Source organism: Diadema setosum, chromosome 12 (assembly GCF_964275005.1).
Source record: "Diadema setosum chromosome 12, eeDiaSeto1, whole genome shotgun sequence".
NCBI lineage: Eukaryota > Metazoa > Echinodermata > Echinoidea > Diadematoida > Diadematidae > Diadema > Diadema setosum.
In genome coordinates, this window is record NC_092696.1 from 33,585,092 (window position 1) to 33,607,858 (window position 22,767).

Here is a 22,767-nt window from a genome sequence, read left to right on the forward strand (position 1 = left end):
TTGAACCAGGTAGTCTCAAAAACATTTTACAGATAGATCTCTAAGGACCCATGCGCTGATGCTCGTTGTAGCATCTGCACGCTTTGCTTCAATGCAATCATCTGCTGCCTTTGAAAAAGTTTGATACAGTTACCTATTTAAAATGCTATAAGATGTTTAATGCATTGGCCAGCCATGGAACAATGATATATTTTCATGTTCAAAAGACATGATTTGATTTGAAAACTTTTTTTTTTCAATGTTTGAGCTTTGATCACTCGGAATCATCAGCTGTCACCAGTTTGGTACACTGTGGATTATGAAGCACAGTTACGAAGTGAGGTCAAAAGTTGTGAAACAGCTTCTTTTCGGTAATTTTTATTATTACCACGACTCTTTTTCTACATATTTTACATGCTACTGTTTCAGATTTTGGTATCTATTCTTACTTTTTATCTATTGCAGCGTGTGAAAGCAGAAGTTATTCATGTTTATGATAATTGGAAACTTGGTGTCGTTACAGCTGTTTGATATCGATTGAAACGTAAATCCAGTAACCAGAAGTATAAGTGTAATTTGAATAAAGCGTCAATGATGTTTAAGGTGTTAAATGCACTTGTTTCATGCTTGGATTGTTGCATAACTGTGAGATAAATGCTTTAAAAGAATACTATTGTTATATATTTATATATGATTTTTATATTGTTCAAGTGAGGAGATGTAAATGTTATAATAATCAATTCTAACGTGATTCTTATCTTAAAAGATTGCAAGACTTGTGCTGTACATGAACATGTTTTTTTTTTTTTTTTCATATTTTGTTTCATCGTATTCATGGAGATATGTTTAATATATTCAAATTCCCTGGCTGCAGCTTGTGTGCATTGAAGAGAGTGTTTGTTTTTTTGTTTGTTTGTTTGTTTGTTTGTTTGTTTGTTTGTTTTTGATTTGCCTGATACCAAAAAGCAAAATGACATCAGCAAAAGAATTGATTTTTCCTTTGTTTGTAATTTTTGTGAAAGCCGAATGAAAACAAAAAGTGTGTTTGGTATTGAAATTGCGTTTTAAAGTGTGTCCATATGGTTTGTTTTCATGATATCTCTTTATTTGTATTTTGCACTGTTGATATATAAACCTTCTTTGGATATTGATGTGAGCATATGATGGATCAACAGTGGATGATTTGTCACCTTGCCATTTTTATCTCCGCCACGGAGGTCATGTTTTTGTCACCGTCGGTTTGTACATCTGTTTGTGAATTAACTCTAAAAGTTGTGAACGGATTGGGATGAAACTTGTAGGAAAAGTTGATAACGAAACATGGAACAGAAAAAAAACAAGGAGATGTGTGATATTTCTGAATCAAGTCTATTTTTGTATCGCTTTGGAAAAAAAAAGCAGCTCAAGAAAGTCTAGATTATCTTCTAGATTTCATTCAAGTGGCACAGTGTACATGATGCTGTCTTGATGATGGTAGATTTAAACTGAGAATTTTTGTGGCAAAGTTTGTCTGAGCAGCCTGTGCCAAACACTCTTAGCAGATATAGTTGCTCGTTCAACTTGAACATATATTGAAGTCTGACTGAACTTTAGAGTCATTCTGAAGAGATATAAAAAAAGAGAAGAAAAAATAAAGGAGCTAAGCAGGTGTGCTCTTCAATTGATTGCTCAGAAAAATGGCGGCATCAAATCCAGATTTCAAATGCACAAATACACCTGTCATTTTCTTTTGTGCACTCCTATTCTGTATTAGCAAGCTGACAGCTGCTTCAATATTCATAGCCAGTTGGAACTCCAGCTCTTAAACCTCCTTGGTGAAACTAGATATAAGACATGGTGCTATGTTGAACTCTGTGTTTGTATTCCTTGTATATGATTATTTTCCATGTTATTTTGCCTGCCGCACAAATCCCGTGAGTGGCAGTGTTTTTTGGACCTGGGTTTGAATGAGCACCTTCTATCACAATTCAGTAGTTGCAAATTGAAGATAAAGAATATGTTCACTTTTATAGTTTCACGCACTTTGCTTGCTTCGAGACAAAGTGATATGTAATATATAGTTGTATCCTCTGTAGAGTTGTTACTTCAACATGAAAGACTGAAAAAATTTTAAGGAATTACATACTGTATACGCAGAATATTTCCTGAGGTTTTTATTTTTGTGAATTTCCCAACTTAGGTGTTGTTTGGGAATTTAAAAACACATGAAAATATCATCTTTGATCCTGACGTAAATGCAACTTGCATTCATACATTTCTATGTTCAGTACTGTACTCCACATCGCATATTAAACTCGTGTCGGGAAGTTTGAATTTGTGAAAAATTAGACTCGCTAGATATACGGCATGGAATACAGTATTCCGTTAGGCAATGTGCTCAACTTAGATTTTATGGTTTTGTTTTGTTTTTTAATCTATATATTTGTATTCATATCAATTTATTCAACTTTAATTTTATTTATTTGTTCTTCCTGGTCATCTCAAAGAAGGAGGAAGGAAACTCAACAACAAAAGTGCAATATGGTTCAAAGACGATAAAAAGGCTGATAAAAGTACCTAGGGTACAGTTTTGTGTAATAATTTCAGAGGGGCAAAAGGAAAAAAAATGCAACAATGAAGCATCCTTGAGGTGAAGACAAATTGAATTTCCATGCTTAGTTAGGCATTGTATGATGCAGAGTTGAATAGCAGGAACAGACACTGAGCAATGTTGGCCAGGCGATCTGAGAATGAATGTAGTTAGAAATCTGTGTATAACTTGACCAATAGATGTCCTACTGTGTACATAACAAGACCAAAGACAGTTCATAGTAAACTGGTTTGAGTTTGAATTCTTTTGTCACTGAGAGAAAATGTATGTGCTGATTTGCTCAGCTGTAATTGCAAAATATTGTGTGCAGTTGGTTTAGACGTAATATTTTGCGACTGATCAGCGAATTCACCAACTTTATCCCTTAATAACAAGTAACGTTCATGCTGGTCATGTTTACCAGCTCATAACGGTGCCACTATTGTGTTCTTGCAGTGTAAAAAAAGACAAGTCATTATTTTTTTTAATGGAGCTTTACAGATTGTAGTGTGTGTGCATGGCTGATTATGCTGTATACATAATCCATCAGTATCCAAGTTTTATCTGTTTACCAGTTTTAAAATTATTTGTAAGAGTCAATTATACAACTCATGAAAAGATTCTTACTATCCAATAGGTCAATAGCTCATTGTCATGGGACATGCAGTAAAAAGTAGCATTGCACTTTGTCTCTCTGTAGAGCATGCAAATTTTACAAAGCAATTTTGCATGTTGTAACTGCTGACATCACCATTCATTTGCTACTGTGTGAGGCTCATAATCAACTCATAGTTTAAGTTGATCAACTCATATGGTCCTATCTCAAAGATGACTGGAAAAATTCTCAAACCATCCAGCAAAAGAGAAGTGAATTAAAATTGAGGGAAACATCATCTCATCTCAAATCCATCATACAGATATATTTGACTGATTTAACAAAGTATGCTTTTGTTTGAATTTAAAATTTGTAAATTATGCTCGATCTCTGTAAAACTGGAAACATTCGTGGCATGAAAATTTCAGAACTGGTTGACCATGATTGTGTACAGTATTGTACTGGCGTGCAATGCTTTGTGTAAACAAAGTCTTTTGTGTGAATTTTACTTTGACTGATCTTGGCACCTCGCAGAATTCATGAAAGTTTCAATACATACAAAAATGTCTGATTTTACAGTGTTCAGTCTATTAAAGAATCCACTTGTAGACTATATTTCGCTGACTCTATCAGCGAACAAAGCTCAATAAGGGTCAAAAGAAGAAGATCAAAACAGAGAAATGGCAAATTGGTTGAATACACCATTCTCTCAGTTTGGCAGATAGTCCAGAAATCTTTTTCGTGGTATTTGTGGGGCATTTTCCTTTATACCTAGATAGTCCAGAAATCTTTTTCGTGGTATTTGTGGGGCATTTTCCTTTATACCTTTTGCTTTTAAAAAGTTTGGTATTTCCTTACCGAACATGATTTAACTTCCTTGTGGCCTGTGTAAGGTTATGGTTCATTATACCTTGATTGTCTCATTGTATGTGCAGTGGCGGATCCAGAGAGGACCGCACCGGGCGCAGGCCCCCCCCCCCCCCTTTATTGTTTTTTTTTTGTTTGTTGTTGAAACAAAAGAAATAAAAGAAAAATTCAGGAAGGGAAGCCTGCGCCCACCCTTTAATTTTGTAAGCGCGCCCCCTCTTTACGGAATTCCTGGATCCGCCCCTGATGTGTAATTGAATGTTTTAGGAAGAAGTGAAAGAGTGACTGATATTTTTTTTTGGATAAAATCTTGTTTCATAACATGATAGCATTTGTATTCATCGCTCAAGTCAATTTACTCAACTTATCAACTCGTGCATCACCTTTGTTCATCTGTTACACATCATGTGTTGTTTGGAGGTTCATTCGAAAGTTTTTCCATTGACCATTGAGAATTGCTATTAAGGCAGTGCCCGTCTCCATTCATTTATTTGTCGTGTCTCGTCATACTATGTGGAGTTTGGAAAGTCTCTGTATTTGGAAGTGCTTTCTCTCCATATATTGTATTTCTATTTATCTTCCTGCTGCGTTTGTTTGTTTGTTTGTTTGTTTGTTTGTTTTTTGTAATGTATTGAATCATGTTGGTAATTCTTTGTAATGGCATTTTGCTTTAATTTGTGCATTTTCTTTTTCAGTGACTCTGTGCTGAGTGGGAACTTTGTTATACAAAAAAAGATAAAAATTGAATATTGAAGCATATATGTGTATATATGACACACATTATTGGTCATGGACTGTGTATTGCAAGTTCATAATGTATGAAAATAAAATTGAATGGGATATATTGTACATATGTCTGCATGAGGATTGTTTGGATTATCAGTCATAAAGTTGTATTTTATAGGCCTCTTGCGCCCCATTCTCACTTGGGTGGCTTTGTATGTTTGAGTTTGCATATAGTGAGAGAACCTGCCTGAACTGTAAAGGGAAATGAAACCAGAGAAAATACAATTGCATTTGCACCTGTACATGGGGATTGAGTGAATGCAGCAATATCAGTGAAAAGTTGAGGAAAATCTTACAATCTGTTAAAAAGTTACAAATTTTTGAAGTTTCCATGCTGCCATAGTGGATAGACAACAACATTTTGTGATATCAGGCATTGAGAACGAGTATAAAGAAATAATCATAATAAGATATTAAAGTCAACAATATATTTTCACTTTTCTAGCATACATGTAGTATAAAATGAGCACTTGACTTGCCTCTTTTAAAAAAATATGGGGAATGATATTACCATTAACCCGTTGAGGACGAGTCCCGAGTATATCGGGCAAGAGTCTATGAGAAATGCATGTTGTAGCAAAATCAAACCGTCCTCAACGGGTTAACATATGCCAGCAACAAGTCGGGGGGGGGGGGGGGGATTCATAATTATTTCATAATTATGTACTATTTGTTAAAAATTTCATATAATATTCTTAATATTTTTTTTTTTTACACATTTCTCAGAATCTGTTCAATCTATAAAGCTGATTACTAGCATCCAGTAATAACATAACCAACCATCTGACAGTATTCTTTTAGTGACATTCTTCAAGTGAATTTGTGTGTGGCCACATGTTGGTTATTAATTGCTTTCAGCACTTTTTATTTTGGACTGGATGTGACCTTATGTTACTGGACAGTTGATGGCAGAATGGGTATGTCTGTGGCAGAATGCTGCCAACAATCAACTCAACTGGTTACTATTATTATAATTATCAATGCAAAATATCATAGACCAGTTCATAATTCCACTTTGCGCATGAGCAGAAAAAGGTCATTTGTACCAACAGGCATTTTGGTTTGTAAATTCACTGAAATAAGCATCTGTGATGCGATGATTATTCATGTGATCCTTATCTAAATACTAGTGCTTGCCAGCACATCCACCCGACAGCAAAATGGTATTTTGCAATATAACAGGAAATAGGCTGTTATTGCATTCAATACAAAACAATGAAATGGATGCCTGCTAAATTGTCAACAGATGGAGTATTCTGATCACCTGCTCTAAACACAAGCTCATTCTTTGTTTGAACATGAATTGGGTCTAGGGCAATTACCCCCTGGGCAATTACCCCGCACCCTTCCCCTGGCCCTTATCCTAATCCTAATCCTGACCCTAACCCTAACACTAAACTAAACTCCTAACCCTAAACCTAACCCTAACCCTAACCCTAATCTTTACTCTTACCTTACCACAAACCAGAAATTGGCCGGGGGGTAATTGCCCTCTGGGGGTAATTGCCCGGATACGCATGAATTCCATAAATTGTTACGTCGGGCAGGCTTATGCATTATGCCGCTTTTGAAAACGAGTGAAGTGCCTAACCAACTGAGAAAAAAGAAAGGTCATTTGTACCAATGTGTAATATGAGCTAATTATGAACTGGTTTACTCTCCAAGTCTTCTAGAGGAGCTGGATCAAGAGGTCTTCAAATAATCTTAAAAATATCTTGAAAAAAACAACATTCTGGCAAAAGGCTTTTGAAATGTTATTCACATGGCCCACATGAGACATCAAAATGTTAGTTGTAGAGTCTCTGTCTAGAGAGGGCAGCATATGGATTTCTCCGTGTAGCTCGTTCTTCGATCATAACTGTCAAATAAGCCAGTTAACAGCAACATTGCTTTGTAATAAACCTCTGAACCACAGACTTTTGAAATTCAAAACATGGATTACTCAATTTTAAACTAGAAGAGCAGTTGCAAACAGCCAAGCAGAAAGTGGTAATTAACATGTGTACATAGGCCAAAGTGTGCTGTACATAAAATTATGGCTATTGTTTATTTGGTTTGAGTACACATTCACTTGTAATAGTACATTCTGATATGTAAAGCACCTATTGTAGTTCAATATGAATTTATCTACATGTATTGTATACTTGTAATACAGTATGTCCCCCCAAAAAAATTACAATCAGATTTTCGCATTGATAACACCCAATATGATTAACCCTGTAACTGCCCAAATGCTACTTCAGGGTCTTAAAATGTAACATATAGCTATTTTGCAGAAAACCCCATTGACTTTGGGTGAGCGGTCACACAGAAATTTTGATTGTTGTAAAGCACGTCATGAGTCTGATTCTTCCAAGTTAGGCACTTGAATGCTCTTGGAACTGCACATTAATGTGTACACACAATAGACAGAACTTGGAGGGAAAAGATTCCTGAAATGCTCTACAAAATTCCTCATTTCTCTTTCACCACTGAAGCAAATTGAATGGGGTTTTCTGTAAGATATGGGCAATAAGTTATAGTTTCATACCCTGATTGTATTTGGATTGATTCACTATTTTTAAAGTTATAATTTTGACGGGTCCTGTTGTAGTTTTTTTTTTTTTTTTTTTTGGGGGGGGGGGGGGGACATACGATACAGTTTTCATGAAGACCTATCCAGCTTTTCAAATGCCGCAATTACAAGTTGGTTAATTTCAAGGTCTGCAATGACCTTTATCTGCAAATGCTCAGATTGTGACTTGTGAACTGGCTTATTGTGCTCAAATTTTCACTCAGTGTTTCATCAATGTTTTTGCATTCATTGAATCACATCATAATGTGTGGTAAAATATCCTCTCTAAGGTCTCGCAGCACACTCCACAACCCCCCCCCCCCCAAAAAAAAAAAAAACACACCCAAACTATCAACGAAGCACAGCAGTGATGCCAATCAGTTGAATACTGTACATCTTTATTAACTTAGGTTACGTTTGTTTTCTCTCTGTCGGGTTGACATTACTCCCATTCAAATGATGCACATTCCCCTTCGACACCAAACTCAAAATGAAGCAAATAAAATCAAAGGAAAAAAAAGCACATTATACGGACATAGTTGTATACAAATCTGCGCTGCATGCACAATGACAAGCTCAAAGTGTAACAATAAAATGCCCCCGATGTAATTGCAAGCATTTTGAATTTGGTTAAATTACGATTCCTTCAGAGTAACCTCATTTAAAATAGTTTAATTCTTAAGAAAACACACATGCTCTCAAAAGATCTCAATTCTAGAATATTCCTTACTATTCCAGAATATTCCTCACTCTTCCAGAATATTTCCCACTATTCCAGAATATTCCCAACTCTTCCAGAATATTCCCAACTCTTCCAGAATATTCCCCACTATTCCAGAATATTCCCAACTCTTCCAGAATATCTCCCACTATTCCAGAATATTCCCAACTCTTCCAGAATATTCCCCACTATTCCAGAATATTTCCAACTCTTCCAGAATATTCCCAACTCTTCCAGAATATTCCCCACTATTCCAGAATATTCCCAACTCTTCCAGAATATTTTCCACTATTCCAGAATATTCCCCACTATTCCAGAATATTCCCCACTATTCCAGAATATTCCCCACTCTTCCAGAATATTCCCCACTCTTCCAGAATATTCCCCACTATTCCAGAACATTCCCAACTCTTCCAGAATATTTTCCACTATTCCAGAATATTCCCCAATATTCCAGAATATTCCCCATTCTTCCAGAATATTCCCCACTCTTCCAGAATATTCCCCACTCTTCCAGAATATTCCCCACTATTCCAGAATGGATAATTTACAACGTGATAAGGTCTTTCATTGTCTGTCACTGTCCCTCTGGGCACACACACAATAATTAAATTGTACCTACAACGTAATGAGCACATCTGAAAATGTTAATATGGACATTTTCCTCAACATACATTTATGGCATTCCAAAGAGAAGATGAAGAGTAAGAAAAAGAAAACAAAGTATAGCAGTAGTAGTAGTGGTAGAAGTAGAAGTAGTAGAAGTAGTAGTAGAAGTAGTTAGAAGTATAATAGTAGAAGATGAAGAAGAAGAAAAAAGAAGCATACCATCCACACTGGTTGATGGTTTCAATTCATTCATGGGTCTGTGGCATGAAATATACAGTTTAATGCTTCAGTCAGGTTCATGTACATGCACTGACCTATTATAAATACATGTACCAGCAACGACACACATTAACTTCACTATAGTGATAGTTGTAGCAGATTTAACGGTAGCAACAATAGTAGCAGCAGTAATGGTAAAAGTAGCCAGTAAAAGAAATGCTTAAAATTGTAATAACAAAACAAAAGAACTACATGAGAGTAACAGATAAAATAAAAACAATGTTTTCATTGAAAAAATTTGATATACAATGTAATTACTTATGTTAGCAACCCCCCTTTTCCAACTCTCTAAGACATGTTTAATAGGCATATTAATAGTCCATTCTCTTCAATCCTGATTTTATACTTTGCACGTATAGCACCGCCCTTGTGGTTCGAACACGTATCTTCAGCATTTGTAGAACATGGAAACAAGTCTCTGGACCCATGTCCCTGTAAATACATGGTGACTCACATTTACATCGACTGTGCAATTCCTCACAAAATGATAGCATTGAACTTCAGATAAACCTTGTCAGCTTTCCTTTACTTTGAAAAGACAAGGAAACAATTATACCCTAGATAGTACAGACTACTATATTCTTTCTTACACTTTCCATTTTGACATCCTGTAAAACACGCAGCGGGAAAATTGAGGCTTAGCATGGGGGAAAGATGAGGATATAACGGTTTCCTCCTCAAAACCAAAATTAAAAATCAAAACTAACAATATCCTGTAAAGATACAAACTTGATATGCTTAAACAACATCATCACATTTTCACTTTCCTCGTAGTGCAATGAAAGTTGTTAGTGTTGGTTACAGCAATAATCTTTTAATATCTGAATGATTTAACGCCAGAGCTGGCAGCAATGCAAAGGCCTACTGTAAAACCAGAACCATTCCTAGCATGAAACTTTTGCAAATTCGAGCCGACTCCCTTTCTCACGGTATGAAACTTTCATGAATCGCAGACCGTTAAAAATGACTAGCATCATGCTACATACATGTACAATGTATATTTTACTAGCATTCAAAGTGAAGACAGAAACTTTAGTGTGTTATATTTGCAAAATTTGCAAAAGTTTTAGGCATACAAAAAATTCTGGTTTTACAGTACACGACACTGACACACACACACACACATACATACATACATGCACATGGCAAAATTTGGACCGAAATGAGCAAGCCACTCTAGTCATAGAATCTCTTCAGGTGGAGTTCATCAAAGTTGTTTTGTCCGGGCCATCGTGAATAGGAATTCTTATCACAAGAAAGGCCTAAACACTGGAGTAAGAAGAGCTAGGGTATCCGATAATCACTGCTACTGCATGGTCAGATTTAAGCCACTGTCTCCCAGGTGAAAATAATTCTCTATCAATGCAATACATGGTTCACCCTGTTCTTATATGCAGTGAATTTCACTGAAGTGAATATGAATATGAATATAATTGCAGCTGAAAGCACACACACACACAACATACATACAGGCATACACACACAGACACACTGGGGGGTTTACATGGTCGCCTTCAAGTGTGTCTTGGCGTATCACGCGCCCCTAAGAGTGATCTGCATGCATGTCGTCAAACGCTGAGCCTCGGTATCTATCACAACACTTTGGCATGATGGTGTAGCAGCAGTTTGAAGATTAGGAAAGTTCAGTACGACCCCAACAATACATATTCACTGAAGACATTGCGTGCCAATTGTACAGAAGCATGAGAGATGATTACATATCATATACAATATAATCTTTACATACATTCCTTTAATCATCACAAAGATATAATTATGATTTGCTGCTGAACAATCTGAACACTACAAACAGTGCTCCTGTTCAGCTCTTGAATAGCCGATAAGCCGTGCCGAGAAGGAAAAAAAAATGCGCTGATCATGACTTTGAAACAAAATTGCATTTAATACATTATGTAACACAATGCATTCAGGGTTAAAGTTCAAACACACAGGTATTGTGACCCAGGTCAATTGGTGTCCAGAATGCACGTGTTACCAGTGGTCACAATGATAAAAGAGATTTTACAGAAACGACAAACTAAATTTTCAAACTGGCATTCTGGCATGAAACGCTTTCGGAAGTGATACAGCGCTTCTAGCTAGGTTTGAACACATGTTCTGAATAATTACATGAAACAATGGCTTCAGAAGAGTAGCGTACATGGTCATCCTCACTAGCACCAAGCCAGATGTACGACTCGAGGGCAGGCTTCGATTAGCACATTACGATGTACAATGTACGTAAATGTTGTTTGAAAAGCACAGTAAGGAGTTTTAACACATCACAAGAAAAGCTGACTTTTGTGTGAGCCGACATGTACGTGTCTGGGTTTTCAATATCACACTTGTACATGTACACATACACTATTTTTTTTTTTTTTTTTTTAAACACTACAGTGTATTCATGTCACAATGACTGTGTGTGTGTGTCAGTATGTGTGTATGCAAGTGTGTGTGTGTGTGTGTGTGTGTGTGTGGTGCAGCATGTGGCTATGTCTGATATTAAATTGTAAAATCTTTCTTAGAACCAAGGGAGTATCACACATAACTCCCTGGTTGAACTTTTCTGACTCTGCTTTTCTTTTAAATCATAATTACATATTCTTGTGGCAGCCTCCATAATGTGATCTCATGAAAAGTCTGATAAGGATGTCTGCAATTACAACCATACATGAGGGCTGAATAAAATATGCTTTTACCATGCCAGTTCAAAATGTGGGGAAGTGTTTGAAATTAAAAAGTGAGCAGGTAGGGGGACAAACAATTACAATTTTAACACAATCAGTATTGACTCATACACATACTTTTATGACAAATGTTATTCCTAGTGACTTGAAAACTGGATCACAGCATGCCCATTGCTGCCAACAATGGATGTGCCGCAAACTCAATGCAATGAAAATCTTTAAAAGAAAAAAAGTTTCATACATTACACAGACCATTACTGTTCTTAGGCAAACAAACCACAAACAAAACAGTGAATTTTCAAAGAGGGGCCATGCTGCATTTTCAGCATTTCTTTAAAACATACAGCAGTAATAATTCCTGGTACAGTTCAGATCTTTGAGATGAATTTTACTACAACAACACCAAGCTCACAGCCAAATCAGACTCTAGTGAAGGTTGAAGAACTTGCCAAGTAAATCAAATGTATTGTAGTGAGTAGCTTACATCAAATTTTAGTCCCACTGTACAAGCTACAAGGACATATTCTTACTTGGGGAAATAAAACTGAGTTGCTGGGAGCCTTTTTGTAGCACTGGGATGCAGATTAAATACATGCATTCACGTTCGCAGTTCTGGCAGATTCATAGCAACTTGGTTCCAATAATGTTGCGAACTGAAAAATAATCATATAAACTTTTCTTTTCTTCCTCACCCCATATACAAAGTGAAACATAAACTGAAATAAAGAAAAAACAAAGAAAAGAAAAATGTTCATGGAAGAAATCATGTGACCATTCAAACTAAAATACCTGACCATTACACATGAAATACAACATTCAGTATTTTCTAGCCACTCCAAATGTGTCAACAAGACACACTGGGGTACATGTATGTACAATAAGAAGAGAATAAATGTTAACTTACAAACCATATGTGTCCATATCTATTTTCTCTGTTTTTCATTCGCTCAATGATGACAAAAAGAAATAAAAAAAGATTCAACAATGTCGCTCAAGACAAAAGGATATATAAAGTTCAATGTACATGACATTTACAACAACATATTTTATTATATCCACGCACTATTTTACTCGTACATTGCATCGACGGTAAAGGTGACTTGTTTTACCATTAGTATTGGATTAAATATGAACTTCAGGCTATCTAGCTAGGCCTCTCTCTCTGATATTCTAAACAATACTATATCATTGATTAACTACTCACTCCTTGAAAATAGTCCTCGATATACAGTGTACTTAACTTAGATTTCAAATTGCATCATTCTTTTTTTGTTAATGTCAACAAGCAGCAGACAGGGGAATTGGAACCAATGGATATGACATCATTTCAAGGATTGACGCGTATGTTAACAAAATCCATTTTAGTACACCCAAAGACATCCATATTAAGGTACGCATATTGAAAGGGTGGGGGGGGGGGGGGACGGGAACAAAACAACAATGGAGACACAATATCAGTAGATGTGAAATTTCCAAAGTAAGAGAAAACACTCCCTCTCTCTGCATACAAGAGTAGGCACCTACAAGTTTGTGTTCAAGAAATGATGTGCGAAATAGATGGCGCATCGTTACACTGCTCACAAAGTACAATATCAAAGCAACTCAAAACCAAACAACCAAGGACCAGCTGTTGTAATATGCCCTGATAATACTGTACATGTATACGCCATATATTTTGCGAGGCTGAAATTTTTCAGCGAAATCCGCAAGTCCGGTTCTAGTAATGAAATTTACTATAACATGCAAATACACTAACGCTGAAGCTGACATAAATATGATGTGCATGGATACGTTTCTTTATCCACTGGTAAGCTCCCCAATTGCAAATTTAACCTCTGGCTATAAAAATGTTGGGAAGTCCTGACTCGCGAAAAAATAAGATCTCCTATATATCACGGCTTGTACAGTAGTTGAAAGCAGAGTTTGAAAAGCCTCCAAGATGGAGATTACCCAATCATGCGTCGAGATTACCCAACCACGCATCGAGCAGTGTGGATATACCGAAAATCGAGGAAATCTCTCCTGGATTTCAAATCAAAACAAAAGAATGACGGCATCACGACATTGAATCTGAGACCACGTCTGACATGACGCAATTTTCGTCAAAATTTTGATAAAATGCCATCCCATAAAACATGCACCAGGCAGTTTGACAAGAGATAGAGAGAGAGAGAGAAAAGGAAAATATATAAAGAATTTTCTAATTCATTTCATCTACAGACTGTTGCATTGTGCATGTGTTCACACCTTTGCAGCAAAGCATATGTTTTACTGCTTGCCGTGTGTCATCTCATTGTCAATTTTACCGACCACACTGACAAATATAATAATAAACCTGTACGAGACCAAGAGATGATGAGATATGTTACGAGTGTATTTAAATTTCATTTTTCGAGCGAAACACGCTAGAAGCTAATGATCCTATCATACAGAGAGGCAGCGCTCAAAATATGTGTTGCCTACGTAGCCTCCCCGCATAGACTTCATCACGTTCTGCTCGAAGAGCCGTCGGTTATGTTGGAGCACCTCGGCCGCCTCTTTGTTCAAGGGGTCCTCTGGGTTGGGTTCCTGTGGGATGCAGAGAAAAATTTGCCTGCAATCAGCCCAATAATTCTAATGTTGATATTCTCTGCACCGAAATAGCATTCAAAAGGGGGGATGAATTCCAAATACGTGTGCGGATTGAGTGAATGCAGCAATGATAGAAGAACACATCAGTGAAAGTTTGAGGAAAATCTGACAACCTATTCGAAAGGTATGAATCTTTGTAACTTGGTGCAGCCATCACTGTTAAATCTATTTTTCACAGCAATTCCTAGAATGGCAAGTTGCTGAATAAAATATCTGTATGTAAAGACCATGGACATTTGAAATGCACATTACTGGAAGATCTCTAAATGATTTGGTTGTAGATAACAGAAAAGGTAAATTATTAACCCCCCCCCCCCCCCCCAGCACTGTCTTCAAGCTTTATGATTTATAGTAAACAGCCAGAAGATAGTCTACTAAGTCACACTCCCAGTTCAGTAGCAGGTTTTAATTGGTTGAATACAAGTTACTTGTTAGTCTAACCATTCATTTTAATATCTATTTCACTTGAGTTACTTTAGTATATGGATACTACATTAAAACAAGGAATAAATCACCACGTAGATGTACACCGCATAATGTACGAATGAGTCTTCATATAAAGTAGGAATATGTGTAAGTCTCCATGATGCAAAACAAAGAATTTTTCTTGCAAGCAACAATAGCAGCATTAACATCTGATATTAGATAAAGATATTATGAAATTATGGTTACAACAAAGTAAAAATTCAGACTGCAACATTATCCACTCTATGTTTTTTTTTGTTGTTGTTTATTTGTTCAGTTAAAACAAATTTCAATATCGATATAACGAAAGAAAACTGCCGATCCCAAGGACTTTGTTACACATGGGAGTCCACTGGAATGTCCACGAGGTCATACTCACCAAGAAAAGATACTGTAAACCATAGATTATTGAGTTTATCGTTAAAACTGGCTTCCAGTCTTCCCTGTGAAGGTGAGAAACAAAAGAGGGAAATACAATGCAATACTTAGATTTGTCAATCACCTTTTTAAACTAAGGAGTTTTTGTTTGTTTGTTTTTTACAAATAATAGAACTTTACATCACATCATAGTCTAAAAGGCAGCTGCAATACACATGCACTCTGCTTTTATAATTTCACTTTTTATCAAGACGTTGGTATGAGAAGAATGCACCTATTATACTCCGTCATATTAATACAAGGAATTGATTCTCTTTGCCTGGGACACCTGCAAGTACATTGTAGCTTTATAATACTGTATTATGCCGTAAGTGCTCCAGACGGGTCTAGGGCAATTACCCCCTGGGCAATTACCTCGGACCCTTGCCCTAACGCTAATCCTGAACCTAATTGTAACCCTTACCCAAACTCCTAGTCCTAAACCTAACCCTAACTCTAATCTTTACTCTAACCTATACCATAAACCAGTATTTAGCCGGGGGGTAATTGCCCAAATACGCTCCAAACGTATGGTCCTGTTATTACAAAATGTGCTACCCTTCTGACTAGAGTCCAAAAATAACTCGTTAGGTAGGCTCTCTGATGCCTTTCTCTGTAGAGCACTTCGAATGCTCCCAATATGGCATGGTGTGGTACGGTACGCATTGGTTTGGTCCGGTTCAGTTCGCGTTTTAGCACTCAAACGCGGCCACTGAATCTCCTCACCTAAGTATATTGAGACAGACATTGCCTTCCAGGTCTATGTTGGGGTGGTACACCATGGTTTCACATTTGACCTTTGGCGCATCATGTGGATATCCTGCTCCAACCTGGAATGAAACAAATCCCATGCAAAATGAACACTCGATACAGGGAAACTGCATTGAAAGAAGCTTGCTTACAACACAAGGTACCACTTTTAACCCGTTCCTTACGGGAACCTGGTTTACCAGGCTCCCGTGGGAGCAACTGATATATGTGAACCTGGTTTACCAGGTTCCCAAAATGAAGACAAGGGTGCCTGCTTCTGTGGCCTAAATTCATGTTTCTTTGTGTTAAAATGCTCAGAAAAGTGGGTTTGATAAAAAGATCAGAGTTTATTCTATCAGGATTTGTTCTCCTGCTGTTTAAAAAAAGGGGGGTTTTACAGTATTATGTACCTTTTCCTGATTTAGTTTTTTGCTTGTTCTGCTGTAAACTCGTACGAACATGTACATAATGATCAAGGCTGAGATCAGTTAGAAATGCGGGTTCGCTGACCCCAGTCACCTCATTCGGGTACCTGGTTTTGTGTAGAACAAAAGATTCTGAGAGCTCATCAGCGCACGCTCTATTCATACCTCGCACCCGATTGATATTTCCATTGTTCACGGGCACATGTAGTTGACCGTAGAAAGGGGGACACAATGAACCGCTTGACTGCCTTCACACAGCTGGATTACCAACCTGTGTGCCTCTCTGTCGAGGGGCGAAAAGAATCTCGTTTGGGGGCATTAAAGGCACTCAGAGAATTGCGGAAGAAACGGGTTAACAAGGCGAATTTCCCTGTACGTACAATATGTATAATGTATTCATACACATCCCTCCTTCTTATATGGTACTATGGGAGTGGTTGATACAATTTACAATGTAGCTGACCACTGCTTTTCACTTGGGGAGAATTGCAAGGGGCTGGCATATCTTATTCCTTATTTTTAATCTTCAGTGCAATTTAATTAATATCTGAGTAATTTTTCAGATTCAAAAACATTGAAAACACTAAAACCTGTTGGAAGGACAGTGTTGGACCCTGTAAAGTACTTCTTTTGTTAAATACAGTATCTCCACTACAGTGTTAATCTCATTTCACACTTTTGTGAATAAAATTTCTACAGCTACAGTGTATGTCACATGGCTGACTCTCTTTTTTATAATAGAAGATTCAAGCTGCAGCAGCTAATTAACTATCAAAATTCAACTCAATATTCTATAAACCATCATATCTTACTAGTACAAATATTTCATGAATCCGGACCTACATATAGGAGTTGAACTTTATTTAGAAGGCAACAGTGATGGGATGAAAAACTAGCATTTTTCCTTCTCAAGAAGAAAAGTCTAGTTTCTATACAAAATCCTAACAGAAACAATTTGTGGTATTCCAACTATGTACTAAGACTCACCTTGAAGCTGAAAACAAATCTGCCATTTTTGTAGAAGCCCTGCAGGATGTAAAGAATTGAATATGAATTTCAAATCAAACAAATGATGCCAATGAGCGAATGAATAATCTGCATGAAAAGTCTAAGGAAATCTGTTTGCAAGGAAATGCAAAACTATACTGTAATCTATGTGTAGCATGTACACATACTTCCTCATATTGTTGCATGCCCGGTTTAAAAAAAAAGAAGGTATCATAAAACAAGGGTTTGTGGACTTTAATAATCATACAGGACAATGACAAAGAAATCCTTGCATTAAGACTTATAATACAATGAGCTTACATGGCTTTTTGTATTCAAATTAAACAGAAGAGAAAGATCAGCAAGATACAAAACCTTTGTACATACAACATGTAAATACCTCTTCAAATTTTCCCCTTTTTCCAAGTCAACAACAAATCCATGGCATAAAGGGTCTTTTCCATTAAAAAAAGAATGCCCTACTACCTTCTTGCACTAGATTGTAGAGTCTTCAGTGGTATGAAATCACAAACAGAGTCCTCTTTTTTATTCAAGATATCAAATAATTTATCTCACTGGAGTCAAGATTTTATGAAGATATCCCTTTTCCTGTAAAATTCTGTCATTAAAAAAGAAAATGAAGACAGAAAGGGCAAAAGAGAGTGGAAGAAGAAGATGAAAGAAAAACAAATTAGGGCTACAAAGTAACATGACTTTCTCCTGCAAATGCTTGCATTATATGACGATAAAAAGCACAGACACAAGTTTCAGTCCTCAGGGAAAATGGACGCCATGGATGTGGACGCCAATTCTACGGTCAAGAGCCAAAGGCTGGTCTCCTGGGCGATGGATAATAGGAGGACCCTTACCTCGTCCGGTGAGATGATGAGCTTGAAATTCAGGAAATCATCCTGGTCTGGGAAGTTCATCTGACATGTTTTTGGTAGATTCAAGTCATTGAGATCTAGGATTATGAGTGAAGTTGTACAGACAAGAAAAAAAAAACAAGAAAAAAAAAAAACATGTATCATGTTTCAACTTTCATAGCAGTATTAATTCATAGAAATAGCAAGAATACACATGATATACTTGTACATGTAGGAAGATTTATGGCAAATTAGGATGGATGAAGCAAAGTTACAGAAACTTAGCTAATAAAATAAGGAAAGTCTGATACTGAAACTAAGGATGCCATTACAAACATTGTATGTAATACTTTCAACATGAAAACCAACTAGACTAAAATGTTGATTGAATTTGGAGGCAGTTTTACTTCTTCCATTAAAGTGCAGCTTCTGTAGATTATGCACTGTAATTCAACTTGCATCGTATCAATAATCAGTAAGATGTTAATTTTTCATGGTATCTAATACACAAGTTGTACTTCAACATTTTCATATTAAATGTACATGTACACGTTACATGTATCCTGTACAGTATCTGATCTCTACAATGCAGGTAATGGCGTAGACTTTTAAAATTTTATATTAAGGCTGTTGTCAGGCTATCACTCAGATTAATTTTTACTTTTTGCTCTTAACTCAGTTACAGATAGTTGTATGCATTTGAGATAATTTGCTGATTTCAGTTTATGAATATGTTATGCCCTCCCAACAATCTGTTCCTTGTTTTTTTCATAAAGACCAAAGACGAAAGGTTAGCCATGTGGCACACTGCTGTCAAGAGCTGTGTAGATCTAGACTATAGTTTGACAGACAAGTATGTATAATTCCGCGAAAAACTTCTCATTTATAATAATGACATTTGCTGGGTCAGTTTTTCGGTTCTTTAGACAGACACCATTGATACACACGCTATTGCGATGGTTTCAACCGTTCGGGTTGAACGCAACTTCGACCCAGTTCCCCGCGCATAAAAATGGTTATCATTATTATTTTTTCCAGCTTGGTTTTCAAACCAATCTGGAAAAAAACATATTCAGGATTAATCAGTCAACATTTTGATTCACCTCTTCCACTGTTTCCTCCTGTTTTCTAGTGTTTCCTCCACTTCTTTGCAGCGCTCCCCAATTCATCATCACCTTCGTTTGAAAACATGACCGCAAGAACGTCTACGGCAAGCCAAATGCTCCATACAATCACTATATCGGTACACTTGTATGTTTATTGACTAAAGTACTAGTAAGTTGTTCGAGCGCTAAATTTAACTTCGTAATATTGTGAATGAGCAAGAAAATGCTCATTCACAATATTACGAAGTAAAATTTAGCGCTCGAACAACTTACCAGTACATGTACACTGTACTATAGTCAATAGGTTTTAAAACGTAAGTGTACCGATATAGTGATTGTATGGAGCATTTGGCTTACCTTAGACGTTCTTGTGGACATTTTTCAAACGAGGGCGGCGATGAATTGGGGAGCGCTGCAAAGAAGTGGAGGAAACAACCAGAAAACAGGAGGAAACAGTGGAAGAGGTGAATCAAAATGTTGACTGATTAATCCTGTATATATTCTTTTCCAGCTTGGTTTGAAAACTAAGCTGGAAAAAAATAATAACCATTTTTATGCAGGGGAACTGGGTCGAAGTTGCGTTCCAACAGAATGGTTGAAACCGTCGCAATAGCATATGTATCAATGGTGTCTGTCTAAAGAAGCGAAAAACTGACCCAGCAAATGCCATTATTATAAATGAGAAGTTTTTCGCGGAATTAGACATACTTGTCAGTCAAGACTATAGTTAGACCCTGATTAGCATTGATTAGTGATATGAATCATTCACTGATGTACACATGAACATGATGAATGTACACTCATACAGCTGTAGACACATACTCATAATCGTGTTTTACTATTGACATTTCTACCCTGGAGGCTGGAATCCACTATTTCTAAATTGAAAACAATTTCACAACCATTAAGCAAACCCACTAATTAAACAGTTTTCTATATTGAGTTAGATTTTACAGTTTGTATACACATCATAGCCAAAAATGCAAGCCTACAACCTTTGCAGGCTATCCTGGGTTTTAGGGGTCCAAATTATTTTGGGCTGCTAACTTCAGCACAGGCATAGATACGGAATATGGAAAGCCATCTTTTACCATAGAACAGATCCCGAATGTCTAGCAATGTAAATTTATTCTGTACATTGTCCGCCCGTAACCCACCATAAAAGACCATAAAAAGCTGTCTTTTACTGACTTTTCGACTTTGAGTGACGGGTGAGTCGCACAAGCGACATGCAAATGCCAAATGGACTGAGCTGATGTTGTTGTTGCCATTCATTCACTGTTTGAATGTGTGTCCAATTCATTGACGCGATGACATGACCAATTCAAAGAAAAGATATATCTAAAATCACTATATTTTCTAAGCCCTGCCTCAAAGCAGGACTTTGTTTGTCTACGAAATCTATGCATGCTGTCACTGGGAAACCCCTGCCCCGCATCCTGCCCAGCGCACTTTGAATCATCCAAATAATGGCAAAAACTGTATCGTCACCTTTCTGTATTCGGAGATACGCAGCTGACGGTCTTTTCTGTGATCCTGTCGATTTGCCCGACGCCTCGCCATCCTTTTTCTGTTGTTTCAATGAAAATAATCTAATCATCGTGCATTCCAATGACGCGTCCTATCCCTCCTTCAAAACTTAAAGTCCAGTTTCTGAAAAAATCCGGTGGGATTTTCGATTTTGCAGCCTCCCGATCCAAATGTCGTTCACAACATACTGCCATCCATTGCGTTGCCAGCAGTTCCGCCTATTGTTATTATGCTGTGCATGCATGCAGCGATGTTGTGTACCCGCAGTGCAGAAAGGTGCATAGACATGACATACATGCCGTACATACAGTGCACGACGACTTGCCGATCGCGCGTGTGCTGTCAAAACAGTATGAGCGCTGCACGGTCTAAAACCGTGCTATACCATTACACATTCCATACAGTGATGCAATGTGTGAACATTTCCCCTTCGTGTGCTGTGTCAAAGTTCACACGGGCGGGATGACGCACCCGTAATGCACGTGTGCACTGCAGGCGCGAGCCGACCACAACTTACTAGTACGCCAGTCAAAATTTTAGTGTGAACGAGTTTGAGATGGCTGTACAAACACTACGTCATGGTACGTCAGCAATTTAATTTCAAAATATGCGAAATAGTTAAACAAAGATATGACTAAAAAAGAGAAAAGTATACGATCTACTACAACTCATCTAAACATGTCAGAAATCCAGTCCAAATAATAAAATAAGTTAGTCTGATAAGAAAGAATAAAATGATTATTACGAGTCAACGGTAAAACTTGGATCGAAATCGGGTGAAAAATGAGAAAGTTACATTTTGAAGTTTCGCTAATATTCCAGGAAACAGTTTTTGAACGGTCAATAAGAATATGCAAATGGCAAAGTGAGCATGTCATCTCCTCACAACTAGCCATATAGTTTGTAGATAAAATTTTGAAATTTCCAGTCTTTCATTCAAACGCAGTACTATGCCCGAGGCTCAAATCCTGGGGGGTGTTTCATAAAGCTGTTCGTAAACTTACGAACAACTTACGAGCGACTGGTGATCAGTTCTTGTGCTGAATTATGGAAATTCTGGTAAGTATAGCACATCAGAACGGATCACCAGTCGCTCGTAAGTTGTTCGTAACTTTACGAACAGCTTTATGAAACAGGGCCCTGGTATATCTAACTGATCACTATTCTGAAGTTATTCAACCAGGAATATATCGTGTTTCAGACTTCAATGACAGAAACATTGAATCTTCGTCATTTTGTTTTTGTACACGATCAATAGAAAATTGCGAGGTTATTTGTCGTGGTTAGCTCACTCACTTGCATATTCACATCCACTGTATTACGAGAACTGTTCACGCAGAAAGAAGAAAAACCTCAAAATGTCATGTTTTTTTTTTTTTTTGGACCGATTTCGGTCAAAGTTTTGCCATTAAACTCGTAAGATTTTACTGTTTTTTATCAGATTAATTTATGTTTGGACTGGATTCTTCTTTAAGCTTCTCCATGTTCAGACTGTCTTCATGATAATCGAGTATAAAAATAAAAAGAACAAATTGACCGAACTTTTATTAAACGTGGATGCGACGGTATATAAATAAAAGATATGTCTTTTCGGTATGCCCTATCACATGTTTATCTCCATGACAGTGATAGCTGACCAACACATTCATGTTCATGTGGTGATGACGTCATAAGCGATCTGACGTCACGATGTCTCCCACTGAATTACCCACAAAGTAATTTCCTTGTGACATTGAATTAAAAATAAAAAAATAAAAAAAGAACTGCGTTCTCTGTATCTTTTTTTTCGGTCATGATGCAATTTCTATGAAGCGAGCAGGACTTTTAGGAGGTAAAGAACAATGGTCGCTATATTTTATTCTGTTTAAAAACCATGGGGACTGGAAATCTGGGAATTGATAACGTATAACTATCTGATCAGTATACCTTCGCTATTTTGCTTCA

The 22,767-nt window shown here is 37.0% G+C and overlaps 1 protein-coding gene across 1 annotated transcript; it reads right to left on the reverse strand.

Moving 5' to 3' along the window:
* Nucleotides 1–8,918: 8,918 nt before the first annotated feature.
* LOC140236112 (NEDD8-conjugating enzyme Ubc12-like) lies at nucleotides 8,919–21,046 on the reverse strand. Its single transcript, XM_072316084.1, has 6 exons — nucleotides 20,785–21,046; nucleotides 18,191–18,285; nucleotides 17,322–17,360; nucleotides 15,886–15,989; nucleotides 15,122–15,185; nucleotides 8,919–14,214 (listed from the first exon to the last, which is right to left on the reverse strand). Exons 1-6 carry the CDS (start codon nucleotides 20,891–20,893, stop codon nucleotides 14,071–14,073), a joined length of 555 nt encoding a protein of 184 aa, XP_072172185.1. The 5' UTR covers nucleotides 20,894–21,046; the 3' UTR covers nucleotides 8,919–14,070.
* Between the last annotated feature and the right edge of the window lie 1,721 nt (nucleotides 21,047–22,767).